Here is a 19934-nt window from a genome sequence, read left to right as displayed (position 1 = left end):
CTCTGATGGGCCAAGGCTACTTCTCCCCTGCTTTCCTGCCCTGCCAGCTTTGGACACCAGCGCCCTGCCTGGTTTGAGCCAGACCCACTAGCCTGCTGCAAACCCAGACCCAGGTCTGAACCATGTCCCCTAACAGCTGTAGGCTTAACTGAAAGCAGCTTACAGAAGCGTGCCTGTCCTTGACACTCAGATGCCCAACTCCCCATGGGGCCCAAACCCTGAATAAATCCATTTTCCCCTGTATAAAGCTTATACAGGGTAAACTCATAAATTGTTCGCCCTCTATAACACTGATAGAGAGATATACACAGCTGTTTGCCCCAAGTATTAATACATACTCTGGGTTAATTAATAAGTAAAAAGTGATTTTATTAAATACAGAAGTAGGATTTAAGTGGTTCCAGGTAGTAACAGGCAGAACAAAGTGAATTACCAAGCAAAAATAAAATAAAACCCACAAGTCTACGTCTAATAAAACTGAATACAGACAAAACCTCACCAGTTCCAGTAAGCTTCCTTTTACAGACTAATCTCCTTCTAGTCCGGGTCCAGCAATCACTCGCACCCCCTGTGGTTATTGTCCTTTGTTCCAGTTTCTTTCAGGTATCCTTGGGAGAGGAAAGGCTATCTCCTTAGCCAGCTGAAGACCAAATGCAGAGGTCTCCCTTGGGCTTAAATAGACTCTCTCTTGTGGGTGGAGACACCCTCCTCTCACCTATGCAAAGTCCAGCTCCAAGGTGGAGTTCTGGAGTCACCTGGGCAAGTCACAGGTCCATGCAAGACTCACAGTTTTTACAGGAAGAAGCCATTGCCCACCTGGCATCTTGAACATCTCCAGGAAGACTTCTTATGTGGACTGGAGCCTTCCAAGATGCACTGTTCCTTAAGTGCTTCTTGATTGGGCACTTAACTTTGTGAAGTCCTTTCTCCAGGAACTGACCAAATGCTCTACTAAGGTTATTTAGAAATCAAGCCAGTACACGGCCAATATTCATAACTTCGAATACAAAAATGATACATGCAAACAAAAAGGATTGATAGATTCAGTAGATCATAACCTTTACAGAGATATGTTACATGGCATATGTAGCATAGAACATATTCCAGTTATGTTATATATATTCATAAGCATATTTTCATAAAGCCTTATGTGGAGCACCGTCACACAGGCCTGCCCAGAAGAGTTCACAGTGAAAATAAACAAGACAATAGGTGGGAGAAAGCAAGGATCGTCATCGTCATCTCCCTGTCGTGGTTAATAGGATGATGTGAATCTGTTCCTGCTACCCTCTGCTAGGTCCTTAAAAGCCTCCAGGCAGGGAGGCCACACCTCGGGCATTTTGGAGAGGGGTTAGTCACATCCATGACCCTTAGTTTTATACCAGTCAGTGTGCGGGAGGGACAGACCCCTGTGCCTGTGGTACGGGCCACTTTTCACACCCAGCATGAGCCATCCGGTGACTGTGTTTCCTGCTGCAGAGGGTTAGTGGCTTGTTTGTTTCCAGGTCCCAGATGCAGTTCATTCCATGTGATTAAGGAGGAATGAAGTCACTGGGGATTAGCCGGGTCACGTTGGTGCAGCGTACGGCACATGGACACTCCTGGAACAGGGCTCAGTCCAGTCTTCCAGTGCAGAGGGCTGACTTTTGCCACTTTTCTTTGCAGACTGAGCTTTGCTTTCATTTGGGGTAAGAATGAGATGCTTAAAAATCTACAAATAGATGTGCACTTCAAGGGCAGCAGCCCCAGGGGGCTTGTTCCTCCACGTGCAAACAGTGTGTCTCCAAGAGGCCAGCGGAGAGTTACAGAGAAGCTAACAAAGGAGATTTATCTGTCCAAGCCAGGCAGTAACTAGGGCAGCGCCTGCATTTTGCAACCCTTCCATTGCTACAGCTTCTCCGGCTTGTGAAAGAGACTCATCCAGGCAGACAACAGTGGAACCACTGAGTGACTGTTCTGGCCCTATCCCTCACAGGAGAATTCCTGGAGGCTTCCAAGAAATTGCTCAACATTAAGGAAGCTGCCTCATGCAGCCATGTCCTGACTAAATCTTAGGCCCAGAGGAGATGGGCCTGAGCGCACAGGAGGTGGAAGTGTGGGACTGAGCTATGGTGCAGGACCTGTGGGGGGACTGGCTGGGATGGGGGGTCGGGGCGGGGACTGAGGTTCGAATGTGGTGCTGGGTCCAGACACTGACCCAGAGAGCCCCTTCTGTACCCGTGGTTGGGAAACCTGCACTGGCCTGGCACTGGGCAGGTGCTGCAGGAGAGCAAGTGCGCACAGCACCTGAGCTAGCCCATCGGCCGGCTCTTGTGGTAGAGATCCAGAAGTGTGCCCTTGTTTGAAAGGATGATGTGTGTCTAACGGTCCATTGTCTTTCTGTAGCTCAAAGCCCCTTCTTCCTGCCCCTTCAACCTGGCCCCGTCGCTCAGTCTCCTCGGAAGCTCACAGGCCGGCTGCATTTGTTTAATGACAACCCGTTTCCTTCAAAGTTATTAACGGTTTTAGCTGTGGCAAGTTCTGGGTTGGAGCCTGTGCCCACTGGTTTGTTCGGCAGTTCTGGGCCCAGTCCTGCTGTCAGGGAGGTGGGTGGCCTTGGATCACAGTGGGAGCAGGGGTGGTGCCCCAGGGGCGGATCCGACTTTGCGTTGTACCCAGGGACGTCATTTGCACCATGCAAGTGGGTGCCAAGTGCAGCCCAAACACAGCTCCTAGACAGCTCGGCTTTGAGCTCTGGCGGGAGAGACCTGTCTTTCGGGATCTTTCGGGCCTGGACTCTAGTCCCTACGCTCCAGGCGGATGCGGGCTGTTAGCAAGCGGCGGCAGCCCCCAGAGCGGAAATCCTCACGACCCCAGCTCCAGGGCTTTTGTCCTCACTGAGAGCCGGCAGCCCACTCCGACTCTCCAGAGCAGGCTCTAATGAGCTGTTTGGGAGTGAAAGACTGCAGCAGGCCCTTCTGAGCTGTGCGTGCCATGTGCCTAGGGGTCTGCGTGTCCCTCTGCCAGCCCTGTGCGACCGCACACCCAGCGTGTACGGACTCTCACCGGGTAGCCTCCCTGTCCCTTCTAAAGCCACGTTGGGCCACACACACATTAGAAATGCCAGCCAGCCAGAGAGGTGGGCAGTGACTGGCCTCGTTCAGCAGGCGGCTTGCAAGGACAGGGATCTTACAATGCTTAAGAAACTGCAACTAAAAAACCAAACAACTCGATGTGATTCCTGACAGAGGAAAGAGAGCGCTGCCCATGCGCACACCCTAGGGCAGCGCCACTCCCCCTGGAAATGCATTCAGTGACCACCGGACCGATCAGAGCCTGATGTATCACTTGGAGATGGTGCCTTTCCACAAGCAGACGCTTTCGACAGCAACATTGCGGCTACGGGTGGAATATGGGCCCTGACCCTGCAAATACTTAGCTACGTGCTTACCTCTGCACGCTGCAGAAGTCCCATTGATTTCAACAGGGTAGTTGCTCAGTGCATCAAGTAAAGCACATGCATAAGTCTTTGTTGGAAAGGGGCTACTTGCTCCTTTAATTCAGCTGCCCAGGAACCCTGCCACCCCACTTTGTTCTTCTTAAGCCATGTCTCCCGTCACCTGCTCAAAAGGGAAAAATGAAAGATCTTAAAGAACAAAAACCCGGGGGGCTCCAAATGTAAAAAAAGGTTTGGTTCAAAATCCAGGCAGGTGACAGCAGCACATTCACCTCCCAGGCCAGGCCAGCTACAAAGCCCCGGTGTTTAAAAGCAAAGCGGCGAGCACTTCAGAGAATAACGCTCCCAGTCACCATTCGCACAGTCAGCGGTGCCTGTCTGGCACATTTCTCCTGGGGCCAACAGCTAGTGGCACTGGCTGCAGGTTGTGTGCCATCTTCTCGCTGGATAACCACAGGCTGCCAGCCTCTGACTCAGTCCCTGAGCTCGTACGGAAACAGTAACACAGTGCATCCAGAGCTGGGCGCTGAGCTCTGACTCACGCAGCCAGTCAGTGGAGGTGCAGACACTCACTAGTGTGACTCAGGGCTGCGCACTGGGACTCTGCAAATAAACCCAGTGACTTCTGCCCTATCTTCTGGTCCCTTCCTGTCAGTGGGAGGCCCAGCAGGAGCCCTGTGCCCTGAGACTTGCAGCCTGTGAGCTTTGCTCCAAGCACTTGCCTTCGAGCATCCCGTGGATCAGCGACAAGAGGAAGGATTTTAACCAGCCCGCTCTGGTTTACAACTTTGCCTAGGTTCGAGCAGATTCACTCTGGACTTCCCCTGGCTTTGCACTCTAATAACCTACCTCCACCCCCCATTGCAGGACGCCACTCCCAGATCACTAGCCCCTGGTGAAGATAAGATCACAGTTCCTCTCTTTTGCTTTCTAAGTTCCTCTGACTCCGAGTTGGAGTCACCACGCATGAGAGGAGAACTCGTCTGTTGTGACCTGCCCTGCAGCTGGCTCCAAGGGAAACCATGATGAGCAGGTGTCCACATGCATACTGTGTGAGGCCCTGCTGGCCACTGGTCAGAGCAGGGGACTGGGTTATAGTCCAAGCTTTGTCTCATGATGAGCTGTGCAGCTCAACGCAAGTCCCTCTCTGTGGCTGTAAAATGGAGCTAATAACCGTCATCCACCTGAGACCTGCCGATGAAGCAGCTGTAAATGCTGTTGTTAGTTTAGAAGAGCCAGGCCTGCAGCAGACACTGGTGCTGGGAGGGCACCTCTAGGACAAAACAGGGCCCATGGGAGAAGCCAGCCTAGACCCACTCTGCATTGTTCTGAGACATGCACAAAAAGCCAAGGCGCTAAGAACGTAGCTTGTAAGCACCTTAGGACACAGGCCATGTGTTTGTACAGCACCTAGCACAGGGGGGTCTGGTCTACAAGGGCTTCTAGGAGGTATGCTAGTGTAAGCAGATTCAGGATGAGCTCCACCCTGACATCTGGTGGTGAGGTGTGGCAAGTTGTGGAAAAGAACTTTAGGGACTGATCTCATTTGCATAGACACACCCACCCCACCTAGCATGAGGCCATAGCTGCCCAAATGGTCACTTTGGCTGCTGTGGGATCCCCAGTGTCTCTGTTATTGGGGCAGGAAGAATAAATTGTTATTACCCTGATTATGGGAATCAAGGACAGTGGAACTGTACTTGGCCTTTTGTTATGATGGAGGGACTCGCCATCAACTAAGTAGCACTTGCTAGGCAAGGGACATGGGTTCCAAAACTCTGTGAATTGAGAGAGGTTGGGGGGTAGGTGTTAATATTTGGTGGCATGGGTCTCCTGGTGAGGGCTTTACATGCTAATTGCTCTTCCTCCTCTCTCCTAAGAGCTGAAATCATTGAGTGTTGTGTTAAGTAGTGGGGGAGCCTGAAGATATATGGTGGAGCAGTTTGCAGGATGGTGAGCCAAGCAGCTGGTGGAGTAGAGCAGTTTGTGGGATGGTGAGCAGAGCGGCTGGTGGAGCAGAGCAGTTTGTCGGATACACAGAGCAGCTTATGGGGTGGCTGGCAGAGCGGAGCCCAATGGAGAGGTGGGGCCATCAGCTTTGGACCATGTAAGGTGCCCCTTAAGCCCCACCCCCCCCCCCATCTCCACCCAGTTTGGGAGGAAAAACTCTGTAGATAAACTTTTGAACTCTGGGGCTGCCCTGACCAGGGACAGAGACTTTTGGGTTGTTGGACTTTTGGGACTTCGGGTGATTTTGGGTTGCTGGACTCAAGAACCAAAGGGAAAGGACATGCCCCAGTTTGCTTGGGGTGGGTTTTTTGCTCATGGGTTCCATTAGGAATCCTGTTGGTGGTGTTTCCCCCAACATAATGCCACATTGTTTCTCTCTGTTATTAAAAAGAAAAGGAGGACTTGTGGCACCTTAGAGACTAACCCATTTATTTGAGCATAAGCTTTTGTGAGCTACAGCTCACTTCATCCTTTTCTTTTTGCGAATACAGACTAATACGGCTGTTACTCTGAAATCTGTTATTAAAATGTTTTTCGCTACACTCAGACTCTGTGCTTGTGAGAGGGGAAGAATTGCCTCTTGGAGGCGCCCAGCGGGGGTGGTATATATTTGTCCCAGGTCGCTGGGTGGGGGCTCGAGCCGGTCTTGCATTGTGTTATTGGAATGGAACCCCTAGATCCTGACCCTGGTGCTTGTTGCTGCCAACTCCGACAGGCAGAAGGGTTACACTAGAACTAATGACTGATCTCAGCCTGGGCCTGAGCAGCACTAACCTCAGGTCTGACTTACCAGAACTTGCTGGCCGTGACGCTGCTCACGTCCAGGTGCAGCAGGGCGTCCCAGAGCCTAGCACAAGCCCTTGGCACCTCTTAAATCCCACTTTGGCCATGAGAATAGACTGATCGCTGACCCTGCCTGCCCAGGTAGCCCAGTGCCCCCTCATTCTCCGGTGAGGACGTAGCCTCGGTGGCACACACATTTCCCACCCCTAGAATGCGTTAACGTAAAACCCTGTGCCTGAAAGCAGCAGGAAGACACCACTTCGTATGGAGCTCATCCCCTCCAGCTGCTGGCTCCCAGTTTGCCTCCCACGCTGATTCAGAGTCTACCTCCGCATGACCTGCCCAGATAAGTGAGCGGAGACAGCAGCCAGGACCAAGGGTGGAGCTGGCAGGAGCTGCAGAGCAAGTGTCTTCAGCCGGTGGGCTGGGCTGGGCTTTCTGACCTGCATTGTCAAAGAGGTTTGTCCATCTCAGGTGGTGGGAATGAGCTGAAAGATGGGCCAGACCCACCCAATCACCCAGACTCCAGCATCAGGGCCACTTGCAAGCCACCAGCTTCTCAGCTATTACACAGCCTATCTGGGAAGCCCACAGACTGGCTGGTCAGCCCCTGCCCCCACAGAGCCTTGTGCTCACTGCTTTCGCTGAATGTTTGTGGGCATCCACTGGCTGCTGAGCGACAGAGCAGGAGAAGAAAATCTGGCTTCTGTCATCATTGCCTGGTCTTGGCCACAGCAGCTGCTGGAGAGGAAAGCACCCAGAGAGAAGCTTTCACCACGCTTGCTCTGGCGGAGGTGCAAGCAGGGCAGCCACCCTGTGGCTCTTAACTAGCAGAGCTCGCATTAGGGCTAGGTGCCCAGCACTTTCCTTCACAGCCCAGACCTGCAAGTCTTTATTTCCTCTTTTTGGAAACAGCTGCAGTTCTGCTGGCTGGGCTGGAGGAGGGGGGCCTGAGCTTTGCAGAATGGTGACTGAGAGAACCTGCAGCAAACCAGAACTGAGAGCTAGACAGAGACTTGCCTGTAGCCTAGATTAATTCCTGCCAGTGCCAGCCCATAACTACAATGGCTGGGCCAAGCTGAGGGGCTGGTGAAACACACAGGGGTGTAACTCTGCGTTAAAGGGTTTGTCAGGCCTTCTTACATTACAGTCAGAGACCCAACCATGGGGGTCGCTTCATGCGGAGGCGGTGGTGCTCCTCCAGCTTGCCACTGCTGTAGCTGAGAGCAGGGCTGGGCCAGGCAGGGATGATAGAGCGTGTGAGAGAGTCACTCTGTCTGCTGGCCAGAAAGGCCTCCTAAGCAGCTAGGACGTTCAATGGGAATAACAGCTGACCAGGAGGGAATCGTGTCTAAGCAAAGCAAACCAAAGGGCAGAGTCAGTGTCCTCTCCTTGCTGGCCCTGGGGTTAGTCTGGCCAAGAAACCCATCTCCAAACACTGAGACATCGAACCCAGGCCAAGGCTGAATGGGCCCTAGTGACCTTAGTTGCTGTCATTCACCCTGGCTGGGTCCAGTGGTGGAAGCAGACGACTAGCCAGGTCTGGGCGTGTTTAGGGCTCTGCACTAGCATTTACCCCATGGCTACCACGGGGCAGCTGTAGCCTGCTTGAAACCTGGGTACCATGTCTCTTAGTGCAGCTAGGCCCAGGCATGCAGTCCAGGTGTGACCACCGGTCCCCTTGGGCTCAGCAGCAGCCAGGATGCAGCCTCCAAGTGCCTGGGCAGGGACCCTGGCTGTCCATCTCACTGCCTCCTTTGGCGGCTTGCCCCCAGTTTGTGCCAGCATCTTTGTGTGCAGCGAGTGTGTCCAGCTCACTGCCCGAGTGGGTGTCTGGCAGGCTGGCTGGCAGCCGACTGAGCACAGAGCAGGAACAGCTGTTTGGCTGTGACCTTTACAACGGCACAGTGTCCTGGAGCAAATGCAGCCTTTCCATGCTACTGCTGCATTGTCTTTTATTCCTCTTTTCTAGGTCACTGGTCAAGCGTTAGCCCCGGAAACGGCTGCTGGTCTGGGGTGGGGCTACCTTTGGCGAGCATGCAGTGGCCAGGGCCAGGGGCAGACGGGGGAGTAGGGGCAGGGATGAAGGGCACGTGAAGATGGGGCTGGGGCACAGTTCGTCGCCTAGAAGGTTTCCTCCCTGTTCGGTCGTTACCAGTGTCAGGGTGTGGCCAGGATGGGCGAGCAGGACGAGGGTTTGGAGGGGCTGTTGAGGTTGTGGACAGAAGCTGGATGTTTCTCCAGTATCTGCATGGCTTCCCATATGGGAGCCCATAAGCAGGAGGGGGGCGCTCACCCCAACTGCCTCTCCATCCCAAGCAGCGTCTTCTGTGCCCCTGTCCAGACGCCCCGGAGCAGCAGAGCGGGTGTCTGGCCGCGGGGCTCCCCGACCCGCCCGAGCGAGCTGGAAGCCCTGCGCTGGGCGGGCAGGACAGAACGCGGAGGTGCCCTGCAGCGGGGAGGTGCTGCTCTCTCCCCGCCGCGTCAGCAGCATGGTGGCAGCAACCGTGAGGTGGGCCTGGTGCCGTTGCCCAGGGGCACAGAGCTTGCAGCAGCAGGATGCCCGGTGCAGCCTGGTGCGCTAGCAGCATGACGGGTGTTCTGTAACTCCTGGTGCAGCCAGCATGCCAGGGCCACCCCTGCCGTGGGCTAGGCCCCGGTTTATGACTTCTCGCTGAGCCCTGATCACTACCGGGAAAGGGCTGGGTAGCAGGAAGGAGCCTGGGCTGAGGACAAACCACCCAGTTACAAAACAGACCTGCTGGGAGCGCTGCAGGGCCAGGGCTGGGGGCGGGAGCTCTCTCCGCTCGCAGCAGGGCTGGGCCTGGCCAAGGGGCCTGCATGAGCCCACTCCCAGTGCTGGCCGGGGCTGGTCCCCTCCCTTGGCTCTCTGGGCGAGAGGCCAGGCCTGCCCCAGCTCCTGGCAGGGCAGGTAAGCCCGGGCCTGTTTGCTTTGTTTCCTGGCAGTCACTCCAGCCCCGTTTGCTGATACAGTTGTGTACCCAGCTGGCAGGAGCTGGGGCCAGTGCTGACGTGACATCCCTGGAGCGGGACTGCCCTTGGCTCAGCCTGGCATGTCTCTGGTTCCCCTCCCTCCTGTGATTTCAGTTCTCCCTAGGCTGGCTGCTCCCAGCTCCCCATGTTTGTGGCTGGTTTGGGTTCCCGGCAGCTGGCTGGTGGGCAAGACACTTCACGCCTTCCCGTGAATCAGCCTAGCCTGCTGGAGCCAGCTGCCAGCAGGCCACAGCTTGTCCTTTCTTCTCACCAAAACCTGGGGCACCAAAGTCAGGCAGGTGACGCCTGAGGCCAGGGCCTGGCGCAAGGTAGAGCCCCCCTGCAGGGGCATCATCCCCCCCCAGGGCCAGGCAAACACCGACAGACCAAAGGAGTGACTAGGGTCATGCAGTGAGAGTGGACCCGGGGGGGCGGCATAGATAGACTGGGCTGGTGCAGCTGCTCATGGGAGCCTCACTGCAAAGACACCAGGGCTTGGTCAAGCCTGGGGAGTTGGGAGTGGGAGGCCTCTGTTTCCAAGTGAATTTGGTGGGGAGGTGGTTTCCTGGCTCCCCACCCAACAGATGCCGCACATGCAGTTACATGTGGCCCCTGGGGCCAGTATGTAGCCCCACAGCCCAGCCACGAGCCAGTGGTGGGTGGCACCATCGGCAGGCTCTGCCAGCCCGCGGGGGAGTGGGTCTGTCGGCCTTTCAGAGAACGCGGCACACAACCTGAGGACCACGAGTGTGGGGGCCCAAGTCGCCAGTGCCCGACCCTTGGCCACACATTGTTAGTGCCCCATGTGAGGGGCAGGGGGTGTGTGTGCAGGGAGCCCTTATGCTGAGACGCGAGGCAGAGGGAGCAGTCCCCTGACCCAGACGAAGCTACTCCAGAAGTAGCTGAACACAGGCAGAGAGCCCAGAGACGGTCCTCTGAGAGGTAATCTGGCTAGCAGGGAGCCTGATCCTTCCCCTCAGCTCTAGCCTTGCCTAGCGGGAGGGCAGTGGGCTCTGCGCAGTGCAATGGCCCCTGCCCAGGCGCCTGCCCTGCCGATGGTGCTTGGTCGGGCGCTCACAAGCCGAACCTGCCCCAGCCTGGTGTTGCCCTCTCGGAAGTGACAGTCCCCAGGGTCCCAAGACGACCTGCTGCTGGTGGAACGGGTCCTGCCGTGCGTCTGGCTTTCCACACGGCTCAGGCCCTTTGCTCCGGGTCTTGCTGCAGCTCAGTCATGCTGGGCTCTTCCTCCTGGCCCCTCTTGTGCCCCATGGGCCCAGCCCTGGGCAAAGGCCATTTCCTGTCGCCCCGCGAATGTTTCCCGCTCAACACCATGCCGAGGGTGGGGGCCTATTCCCCGACCATCAGCGTTTTGCGGAAGGGCACGAACGCTCCATGGCCGGCTTTGCTGCAGCAATAAAACCACAGAGACACAGCGCGTGAAGCTGCTGCCAGGGCTGCCGAGAGCACGGCTGCCGTTCGTACAGCTCAGAGCATGGCCCCCGCAGGGCTGGCTCATCCTCTGCAGGGCTGGGCGATTCCAGGCCACTTAGGGCTGCAGAGACTTCTGCCTGTGCCCAGTCCCTGGCTGGGGCGATTGCAAAGGGACCAGGCCCAGTGCCTCAGCACTGCTCTCCAGCGCCCCCCACTGGCTGCTGCTCATACCAGCACCCACTCCGCAACCTTGGTGCACGGGGCTGCACGCCGCTCCTGTTGTTCCCATGGGCGTCCCTCCAAATAACCCCGCCTCCCTCCATCTGTGGCTCCCCTCCCTTTGGCTGAGCCTAAACTACGAGCGTCTTCGCTGTGTGGTGCCAACAGGCATCCCAGTGTGCAAGGGAGGGGCCCCAACCCTGGGACCAGCCCCACGAGTGCCCAATGCCCGTGCCCCGCTGAGGAGAGGAAGGACCCACCAGGGGAAGCAGCAGTGCCCCACCAGGACATTGTCGTGTGCCCCATGACCCGGGTCCTCTAACTCCACTCCCACGGAGACCTCGGCCTGGTCGGGGAAGACCCCCAGGTACCGGACGGTGCCCGCACCGACCCCGCCTGACTGCAGCAGGACCTTGTCTCTGTGCCCGAGGCGCAGGTCCCATGGTGAACGTGGCACGGACGCCCGGGTACCAGGGTGCTGCTGGGCCCTGCGAAGCTGGGTGCTGCAAGAGACAGCAAAGGGGACACAGTTGGTGGGGCAGCCCCCTGGAGCGAGTCCCCGCTGGGCCCAGGAGCACAGTCACTGAAGTGGGGGGAAGCCAATTGCCCATCACACCCAGCCCGGCTCTGGCAGGGCCCTTCCCTGGAGGCTGTAGGAGCTGTAGCCCTTGAGGTGGGGGCCACGCCATGGACTAGCCCAGGGGGCTAGTGGCCTGTGAGCCTGGAGCAGCCCCAGCAGGGCTGGGAGCCGGGCTGGGGCGCCAACGTGCTGCGCCTGCCACCTGCTGGCAGCTGCCCGAAGCTCACGGTTCCCCGTCAGCACCTGCCTCAGCTCATTGCAGCTGCATCCTCTCCCCTTCCACAGCCCGGCGTTGGGCCTGAGACCCTGTCCCTCCTCCGCCCCCCCCACACGCACACCAGGGCCTGCCACACCCACTGACACTGGGGCCAGGGCCTCTCCTTTCTCCCCCCACCCCCCAGGGCCTGTCTCCTCCTCCCAGCCGGGGCACGAACCTGCAGCCCCACTGGGGCCGAGGGCCTGTCCCCCACTTCCCACACCAGCACCAGGGCCCATGGCCTGGACCCCCCACCCCCTCCAGCACTCGCCATACGTGTTTTGCCTGGGCTCTGTAGGAGGGACAATACACTGCCCTTGCCCACGGCACTGGTGTGCTCTGGGGCACGGCGTGCCTGGTGACCATGTGAGGGGGTAGGCGCGAGCACCATCCCATGGAACAGGGACTGGGGGCTTGTGAGGCAGCGAGAACTGGGGCGGGGGGGGGGGGGGGTTCATTGCTTCTCCCCTTCGGATGTGAACTGGCCACTGCTGTGGGGAGCAGACTACAGGGAACAATCCTGGGGGCTGGGCCCTGCAAAGTCCGGGCTCCACCTCCTGACCATGCTGGGGGAGCTGGGCCCAGCTCAGCGGGTGAGGCCAGGGGAGCGAGGCTGGCAGCAGGAGCCTCGCCGCTTCCCCCTCGGCCCCATCCACAGCAGCTTGCACTCAGAGTGCAGGGCCGGAGCCGGAGCCGGGGATGCACCTGCCCACGTCCACGGGTGCTGAGCTGGGCCTGGGGATGAAGCATGCGAAAGCCGAAGATGCGGACGCCCGGCCTGGGCAGCTGGCAGCAGGACAGCGCTGAAGCGTGCAGCAGGGGCTCGTGTCTGGCCGGACAGGCTGCGGCCGCTCCCCTGCGAGGCAGCAGATGGGAGGGTGACTGGGTACGGGAGACGGCAGCCAGGCTCGGCCCATGGGGCATCCAGCAACAAATGCCACCTGCCCGACCCCTCCCCCCAGCCACGTGCCAGCAGGCCACGCCGATGCAGCACTGGGCACCACAGCACGCTGGCCACCTCCCCCTCTGCATGGGCTGGGACAGCCGCTGGCCCCGCAGTCCCCCCTGCCCTGGCTGTCGCCCTGGACCAACCTGCACCAGAGAGCCAGGTAGCGCTCATCGCCCAGGTGATGCTGCACCCTGGGTGAGGCTGGGGGCGGGGGTCCTTCCCCCGGCCCCCACCCCCGTGGCACACTCATGGGGGCACACCGTTCTCTGCGCCTCCTGCCACCCCAGTCTCCCGGAGATTTCCTCACCTGACGGCGTCTGGAGGCCCCAGCCGCTGTCTCCCATGCACCACCCATCAGATCCATCCGCACTGGGAGCCTCGGCTTTGCTCTGCATCTCCAGGGTGTCCTTGGCCTCGGGCCCCTGGCTCCGTCCCCACTCCTGGAACTGGGAAGGGGAGAGCAGGTGAGGAAAGGCCTCCGCCCCCTGGCACGCTGGGGAGGCAGCCGTGTGGCTGTGGCTTTTGCCTGGGGCCTACCTGTTCACGGAGCTCCTGCTGCTCCCTCAGCAGCTCCAGGTACCTGCTGCTCCACAGTAATTTCTCTGCATGCAGCTCAGTGCTGACATACTTGACCTCAGCCTCCAGCCCCATAAGCCTTTCCAGGACGGCAGTGCTGGCGTCCTGCAGCCTCTGCAGCTCCCCACAGCCTAGGAGACAGCAAGACAGCCCTGCTTGTGCAATTGCCCACAGCCACGCGTGATGCTCCCCGTGGGGACGCGGCCTTATGCTGCCGAACGCTCACACTTCTCCCGGCTGCATGGCCTGACCCAGCTGATTGCTGCAGCTGTAAGGCTGAGCACGTCCTCTGGACATGTACAGGGAGAGCCTGGGCCCCAGGGCCTGCATCTGCTGAGAGCGAAGTGACTAGAGAACCAGAAAGCCCCCAGGGCCTGTCTCATTGCAGCCCGGCACCTGCCCTGCAGCCCAGCACACCCAGCCTTCGCTGCCCGGTGGGGAAAGCCCAGGGAGCCCGCAGCACGACCCGGGCGCTGCAGGACACTGCCGAACCGGGGCAGGGCTTTGTGGCTTCCCAGAGTACTGACCTGCCCCGGGCTGCTGCCGGCCAGGAACAGGTATGCAAGCGCCACCCCCATCGCAATCTTCGCTACAGCTCTCCAGCCACGATCCCAGCGCTGCGCTGACCTGCAAGCCAGTCGGCCCCAGACATAGTCAGTGGGGCAGCACGCGCAGCCCCAGACACCGAGATGGCCAAGACTGGCTCGGCCCAGCCCAGCTCACTCCCTTCGGCCTGGGGCCCCCAGGCAAACACAGCCCAGGTCGTCGCTGCATCAGGTAGTGGGGGAGGAGGGCCCAGAGGCTGCCTGCTCGCTGCTTGGGCATCAGACCCTTCCAGGAAGGTTCAGACCCACTGAGACACACACGCCTGTAGCCCTTCCCTGGGGCGCAGAGACAGGGGAGTGAAGTGCACCTGGGTCAGAGCAGGGCTGACCCACCAGCGCAAGGCACAGACTCACACTGGGTGCAGGAGTGACTCTGGGTGTGCGATATACTGGATGCAAGTGAAACGTTCTGGGCGTCACGGAGGGTCCTCGGCAGGTGGCAGGTGTCTGTACCCCTCCCCAGTAAGTGCAGGGATCTGGTATAATGGATATGAATGGGTCTGAGAGCTAATTAACGCCCCCACACTCCGAGACCCCTTTCCGGGTGGTGGAAGCCAGCCTGCCCCTGTTTTATAAGCACATTTCCTCTACTCGGGATGCGCTGGCTCCATGCATCTTGGCTCCGAGTGCATGGGAGGGTGGAAACGTTTGGCAAAGCTCCGATGGAGACCCGTGTGCATGGTCATGGTTCGGAACAAGGAACACCATGCGAGCACGGCTGTGAAGGCAAGGGACAGAGCCAGCATTTGCAAGTGCCATTTACCTCACGCACGAAATGGAACACGAGCTCCCAGAAAACCTTGTAGCAGAACAACACGTGCTAGAGAGGAAGAGGAGAGATGGGTGAGAATAGCGTCAGCATGAGACGGGAAGCGCCCGGCCAGGACAGAGGGCAGGCGGCCCTGCACCTCTCTGTCTCTTGGAGCCTTTCCCGGAGCGCCTCCGGCTGTGGTGTCTGGGCTGGACTGTGTCCGCCGGAGTTACGCCAGGCTGGGCACACGGCGGTCAGAGCCTGTGGGGACCAATGAAGCTGGGCTGTTATTGGACCGGGGCATAAACTCTATTGGGAAAAGCAGAAGGCATAGAGGCAGGATTTCCCAGCTGCACCACCACGAAGAGAATGAGGCCCAGCCAAGCCCTGCCATGACCACAGTGCTGCCCTGTCACTTTTCCCAGCACAAATCCAGCATGAGCTGCACTTAGCGAGGGTGGGACACGCAGAGTGATCCAGGCCTCAGAGCTGAGAGCACCCACTCCCTGCCCCAGGAACCCCCAGCTCTCCCTGTGCTTCCTCCCCCAGCTTCTGAGCAGTGCCCCTCAACCCTGCCCTTCCAAAGGGAGCCGTGACCCTCCACAGCCGGAGTCTGTTCACCCTGCCCCTACCTCACTTCTGGGGATGGCGCGGGGGGAAGGGGGTCGTTGCAGAAGGCACACTCCCCGCCCCGGGTAGGAAGACAGGCCCCCATTAGATCTGAGTGAAGTACGGTTTTACATTGAGTTGGGACATTAGCATGAACAATAGGCATGGAACCAAAAAGCGTGAGAGCATGAGAAAGACGACTCGTGTCAAACTTGTGGTGACCCTTCGAAATACCAGTTACCTTCCTTAAGATTTGGGCAAAGTAACAGAAATCAGACATGGTTAATAGGATACCAGATGCAGTAAATAATTTATATTTAAGAAACTCCTTCATTTGGCCATGGCTAGTAATGACAACACATGATTGTCAAAGGGGATGAAAAAAGTAACCTGTGAAAGGGTTCATTGCTGATATCTGCCGACCACACCGGAGCCATCCCATAAGGGTCTCAGCACCCCTGGGGTTAGTCCGTGGGCTGTGAAGACGTAGTCAATTGCTTGTTCTTTAGGCATGTTTAGCATAATTGTGTAAATACTATTCCGCTTTCAGAGTAGCTGCCGTGTTAGTCTGTATTGGCAAAAAGAAAAGGAGGACTTGTGGCACCTTAGAGACTAACCAATTTATTTGAGCATGAGCTTTCGTGCTTTCGATGCATCCGATGAAGTGAGCTGTAGCTCACGAAAGCTTATGCTCAAATAAATTGGTTAGTCTCTAAGGTGCCACAAGTACTCCTTTTCTTATTCCGCTTTGGATTTAATAAAGGAATTTATGGTTAAATTAGTGTCAGTGTGATACCAGCCATAAATAATAACCATTCCAGCAGCCTGCCTGGCCTGGGGTGCTCCCAGCCACCCTGAGGTGCTCCCAGCCTTACCCGCCCAGGGAGCAAGCGCTCACACCTGGAAGTCAACACTCAATTGTGTCTGTGAAACCTGCATTTCTAGGAAGGGCAGGAAGCTCCCACTATTGTCAGGGTGTGGCCCAGCTGCTCCCTTCACTGCCTCGGATGACACTAACCCACATCAGCCTCCAGAGCACCAGCAGCCCAGACAGGGTCGTCCTTACTAGAGACAGGAGCCACCTGCACCAGGCTCGCGAGCGAAGCAGCCACCAATGGGGCAGTGATGGGGAGCTAGGTTTCCTCATTGAGTCCCTAAATAGGAGAAACCAGGAAGAAGAGTCAAGGCCAGGCCCCTGCATTGTTATCACATACACCCTGTGGCCACACACTGCCGCCAGCCGCTCGCCGGATCAGTTCTCATTCCCTTGATTGTTCCCTCTCAACTATGTGCTGCATGCAGCTTCCAAAAAGGCTAATAGTGTCCTGGGGTGTGTTAACTGCAGTGCAGCATGTAAGACAAGGGAGGGCATTGTCCCACTCTGCTCGGCACTTCTGGGGCCTCAGCTGGAGTCCTGTGACCAGTTCTGGGTGCTGCGCTTTAGGAAATACACGGACAAATTGGAGAGAGGCCAGAGGAGAGCAACAAAAATGATCAAAGGCTTAGAAAACCTGATGTGTGAGGAAAGGTTAAAAAAAAGGGGCACGTTTAGTCTTGAGAAAAGACTGAGAACAATCTTCCCATATCTTAAGGGCTGTTACAAAGAGGACGGTGGTCAATTATTCTCCTTGGCCACAGAAGGTAGGACAAGAAGCGACGGGCTTAATCTGCCGCAAGGGAGCTATCATTAGAAACTTTTCCTAATGTCTAATTCTAAGGACAGTTCAGCTCTGGGACAGGCTTTCAAGGGAGGCTGTGGAATCCCCGTCACTGGAGGCTTTTAAGAACAGGTTGGACAAACCCCTGCCAGGGATGGTCGGGGTTTACTTGGTCCTGCCTCAGAGAGTGCAGGGGACTGGACCGGAGGACCTCTCGAGGTCCCTTCCAGCCCCACATTTCTATGATCCTTTAATTACAGTCAAACATGAACTATTCCCTGCAGGGGCTGCAACTCCCTTTAATCCAGACAACGAGGCTCCTGTATAGAATGGTGTGTACAGAAGGGGACAGGTGCCAGCACCATCCCATCCCTTACCTGCTTTCAGGGCGCCAGAGCTGCAGGAGTTGGGAAGCGTGGGGCACGGAGCGAAATGCTCAATGGAAGAGTCTTGCACTTTACAAGGTGCTGAATGGGCTGGGGAAGGCGGTGACCAGATCTGCTGCTTCCTCTCTGCTGTTTACAAGCTCCTGGCTGTTGCTAGGCCACCTGCTCGGGACTGATAAACTCCTGGCTAATCCTCTTGGTGACCAAGGCAGTGAAGGGAATTAGTGGATTTTCCCTGCTGCCCCTGTTGTGTCTATAAGGAGTTTCTCCTGTACCAGCCCATGCCCTGTGCAATGGGAGAGAGTGGGTCTGCTGCCAGGAAAGGATGTGTCCCCCCTTCTCTTCAATGCCTTTTTCATTAGCATGTATATAACAGTCTGCCTAGATACACGGCCCTGTGGGCATATGCAATCAACGCACAGGGCTAGGGGCAACATACCAGGGTTCTATTCTTAGACAGCTTTGAAATCTTTACATTTAATCATTTCTGTTCATTAGAAAAAAAAGTGCACACAGGGAAGAGCAGAAGTTCCAGGTTCAGGAGGACACGGTCAGTTTCTGAATGCTCCTTTCCTAACCCTCGAAATTAACTGGTGTTTTGTTAACTGACATTGCATAGCGTCTCATCTGCTTTCCATGCTGAATACCCAGCTGGGAGAATGCTATTGAAGTGAAGGACACAGTGTTGGCTCTTACTCTGACAATCAGATATAGGAATGAGTCCCTCTGCCAGAACAAGCCCTAGGGAACGAGAGCGGGTCTGGTCTTTTCATTTCTCCTGTCTCTAAATGGCTACAGTGCTGCTATAATTCAATATAGCCTGAAAGGGAGCTGCTGGATATTAATATAACCAAATTTGCTTTGACTGTGAGCAAAGCATTTGCCATTTAATTTGCATACTCCAGTCACTGAGGTGACTCCTGAAATGTCAGAGGCTGGGGAAAAAAACATCGCTCGTTGAGGAGTGAGCTTTGCCTTTCTTTTTCTTTTTTTTTTCTTTACAGTGACTGATGCGGCTACAGCTCAGATTGTCCAGCCTGCCTAGGGCTGGGGATTTCTGCTCCCCTAACACACTGGGATAAAGAAGTGAGTCAAAACGTCAGCAACGCACAGAAGCCCGGGGAGGAGTGAGCAGCTCCAGCAGAGGTAATTACAGTGTATACATTACATATCAGAAAGGGCACCAGGTCTTCAGCTCTAAAACCAAAACATCTCTGCAGCTAGGCTGGGTTGGGCCCAGGACTGATGGGTGGTCACATCTCTGTTCAGCACAATATCGTTAAAGGGAACAAAAACCACAATGCATGGGACCTGCTTCCAAAGGCTGCTCAATCGCAGTTCAGTGTCTGCACAGGTACAAAGCTACCGTCCCATGCCCTACCCTGCTCCTGGCCTCACGGGGCTCCTGGCCCAGCCTGATCTCTCTGTCCCTGTTGCTGAGCTGAGTAGGGCACCAGACAGTTTGCATCGAAACAAAGAGATTCAGGAGCTGGTGCGGGCGGAGAGCACAGGCCTCTTGGGAAAGGGGACAGTTGGCTGTTTGCTGAAAGTCATCACCTCCCCAGAGATTCAAAGCCCAGGCCCCAGCCCCAAAATGCCAATCCCTAGCTCTTTGCTGATGGCTCTGCATTAACCTTGCTCCCCTTTATAATCATTACAGTACAAATCTCCTTCTGCATAGGTGTCTAGGGAACTGTAAGTGATAGCACGTATCCACCAGCCAGAGCACAGAGCAGTACCCACTGCTGGCACCACCAGCACAGCTTCCATTCCAGCACACTGTGCCCGGCTGCCAATGCAAGCTGTGTCCACCGCACCCTTCCCGCCGACGCTGGCTGGGAGCGGCAGCAGGTTTTCCGAGGTCGGAAAAGGTTCGCCAACGATACTCTACCAAGTTCATGCCTTTCTGCAGTCCCTGCGTTGGGCCAGGATAAGGGGAATTAGCACAGGAAAAGCTGTTGTGGGTTTTCCATGCTACCAAGGCCGAGTAGCCAAAAACTCAAGGCCAGAGCTGTTCTTATTCCAAAGCAGCTGGGGAACACAGGGCGATTTTCAGGACTTGTCCAGTTTCTTGGATGTTTACCCATCCCTAGTTTTAATCTTCTGACACTGCCAAGTTATAATGCAAGGAAGAACAGATTAGAGAAGAATAAAGCAGAACAGGTGTGCCTCTTCCTCTTAAATCAGTGTCTCTCAGCACTAGCCAGCACTCCACGATAGCCAAAACAGCAGCCGCCCCTGCCCAGAGAGGCTGCCTACAGGAATTGCCCAGCTATTACAGCAAGTGTGACTCTGTGGGTGAACCCAAGACTGGAACGTACAATAAGAAGGGACTCAGCCGCTGCTGCTGTCGCTTTGGACTTTCCCCGCAGGCAACCTGGCCTTAAATGAGTGTCTTAGTGTAGAACGGCACCTAACAGTCCTTGCATGGTATTGAAGTCAAGCCTCTGCTACTCCACTGGCAAGGGCAGAGCTGCAGCCACCCAAGCAAAAGCTAGGAAGCAAATGGAGTCCCCAAGAAGGCAAGGCTCAGTAACATGGAGTCTAATACGGAGCAATTGAGGGGCACAGCACACAGACCTCATGGCAATTTGGAGAGGTTTAAGCAAGTGGGCACAACTCCCTTCCAGAGACTGTAGCATGAGAACAAAGGTGCTAAAACCCCACTCAGCCCCAGGTAACACTGGTGAG

General features: G+C 56.5%; 1 protein-coding gene across 1 annotated transcript; it reads right to left on the bottom strand.

The window, feature by feature from the left end:
* Positions 1-344: 344 nt before the first annotated feature.
* On the bottom strand, positions 345-17444 carry LOC125624663 (uncharacterized). The gene is made up of 8 exons (XM_048825790.2): positions 17235-17444; positions 16218-16353; positions 14603-14659; positions 13762-13861; positions 13196-13365; positions 12966-13104; positions 12415-12565; positions 345-11376 (listed from the first exon to the last, which is right to left on the bottom strand). Exons 2-8 carry the CDS (start codon positions 16344-16346, stop codon positions 11010-11012), a joined length of 1113 nt encoding a protein of 370 aa, XP_048681747.2. The 5' UTR covers positions 16347-16353; positions 17235-17444; the 3' UTR covers positions 345-11009.
* Between the last annotated feature and the right edge of the window lie 2490 nt (positions 17445-19934).

The sequence above is a fragment of the Caretta caretta genome, chromosome 19, assembly GCF_965140235.1.
Source record: "Caretta caretta isolate rCarCar2 chromosome 19, rCarCar1.hap1, whole genome shotgun sequence".
In the NCBI taxonomy this organism is placed as follows: domain Eukaryota; kingdom Metazoa; phylum Chordata; order Testudines; family Cheloniidae; genus Caretta; species Caretta caretta.
The sequence above is the reverse complement of the archived record's forward strand: the minus strand, read 5'-3'. Positions and strand labels throughout refer to the sequence as shown.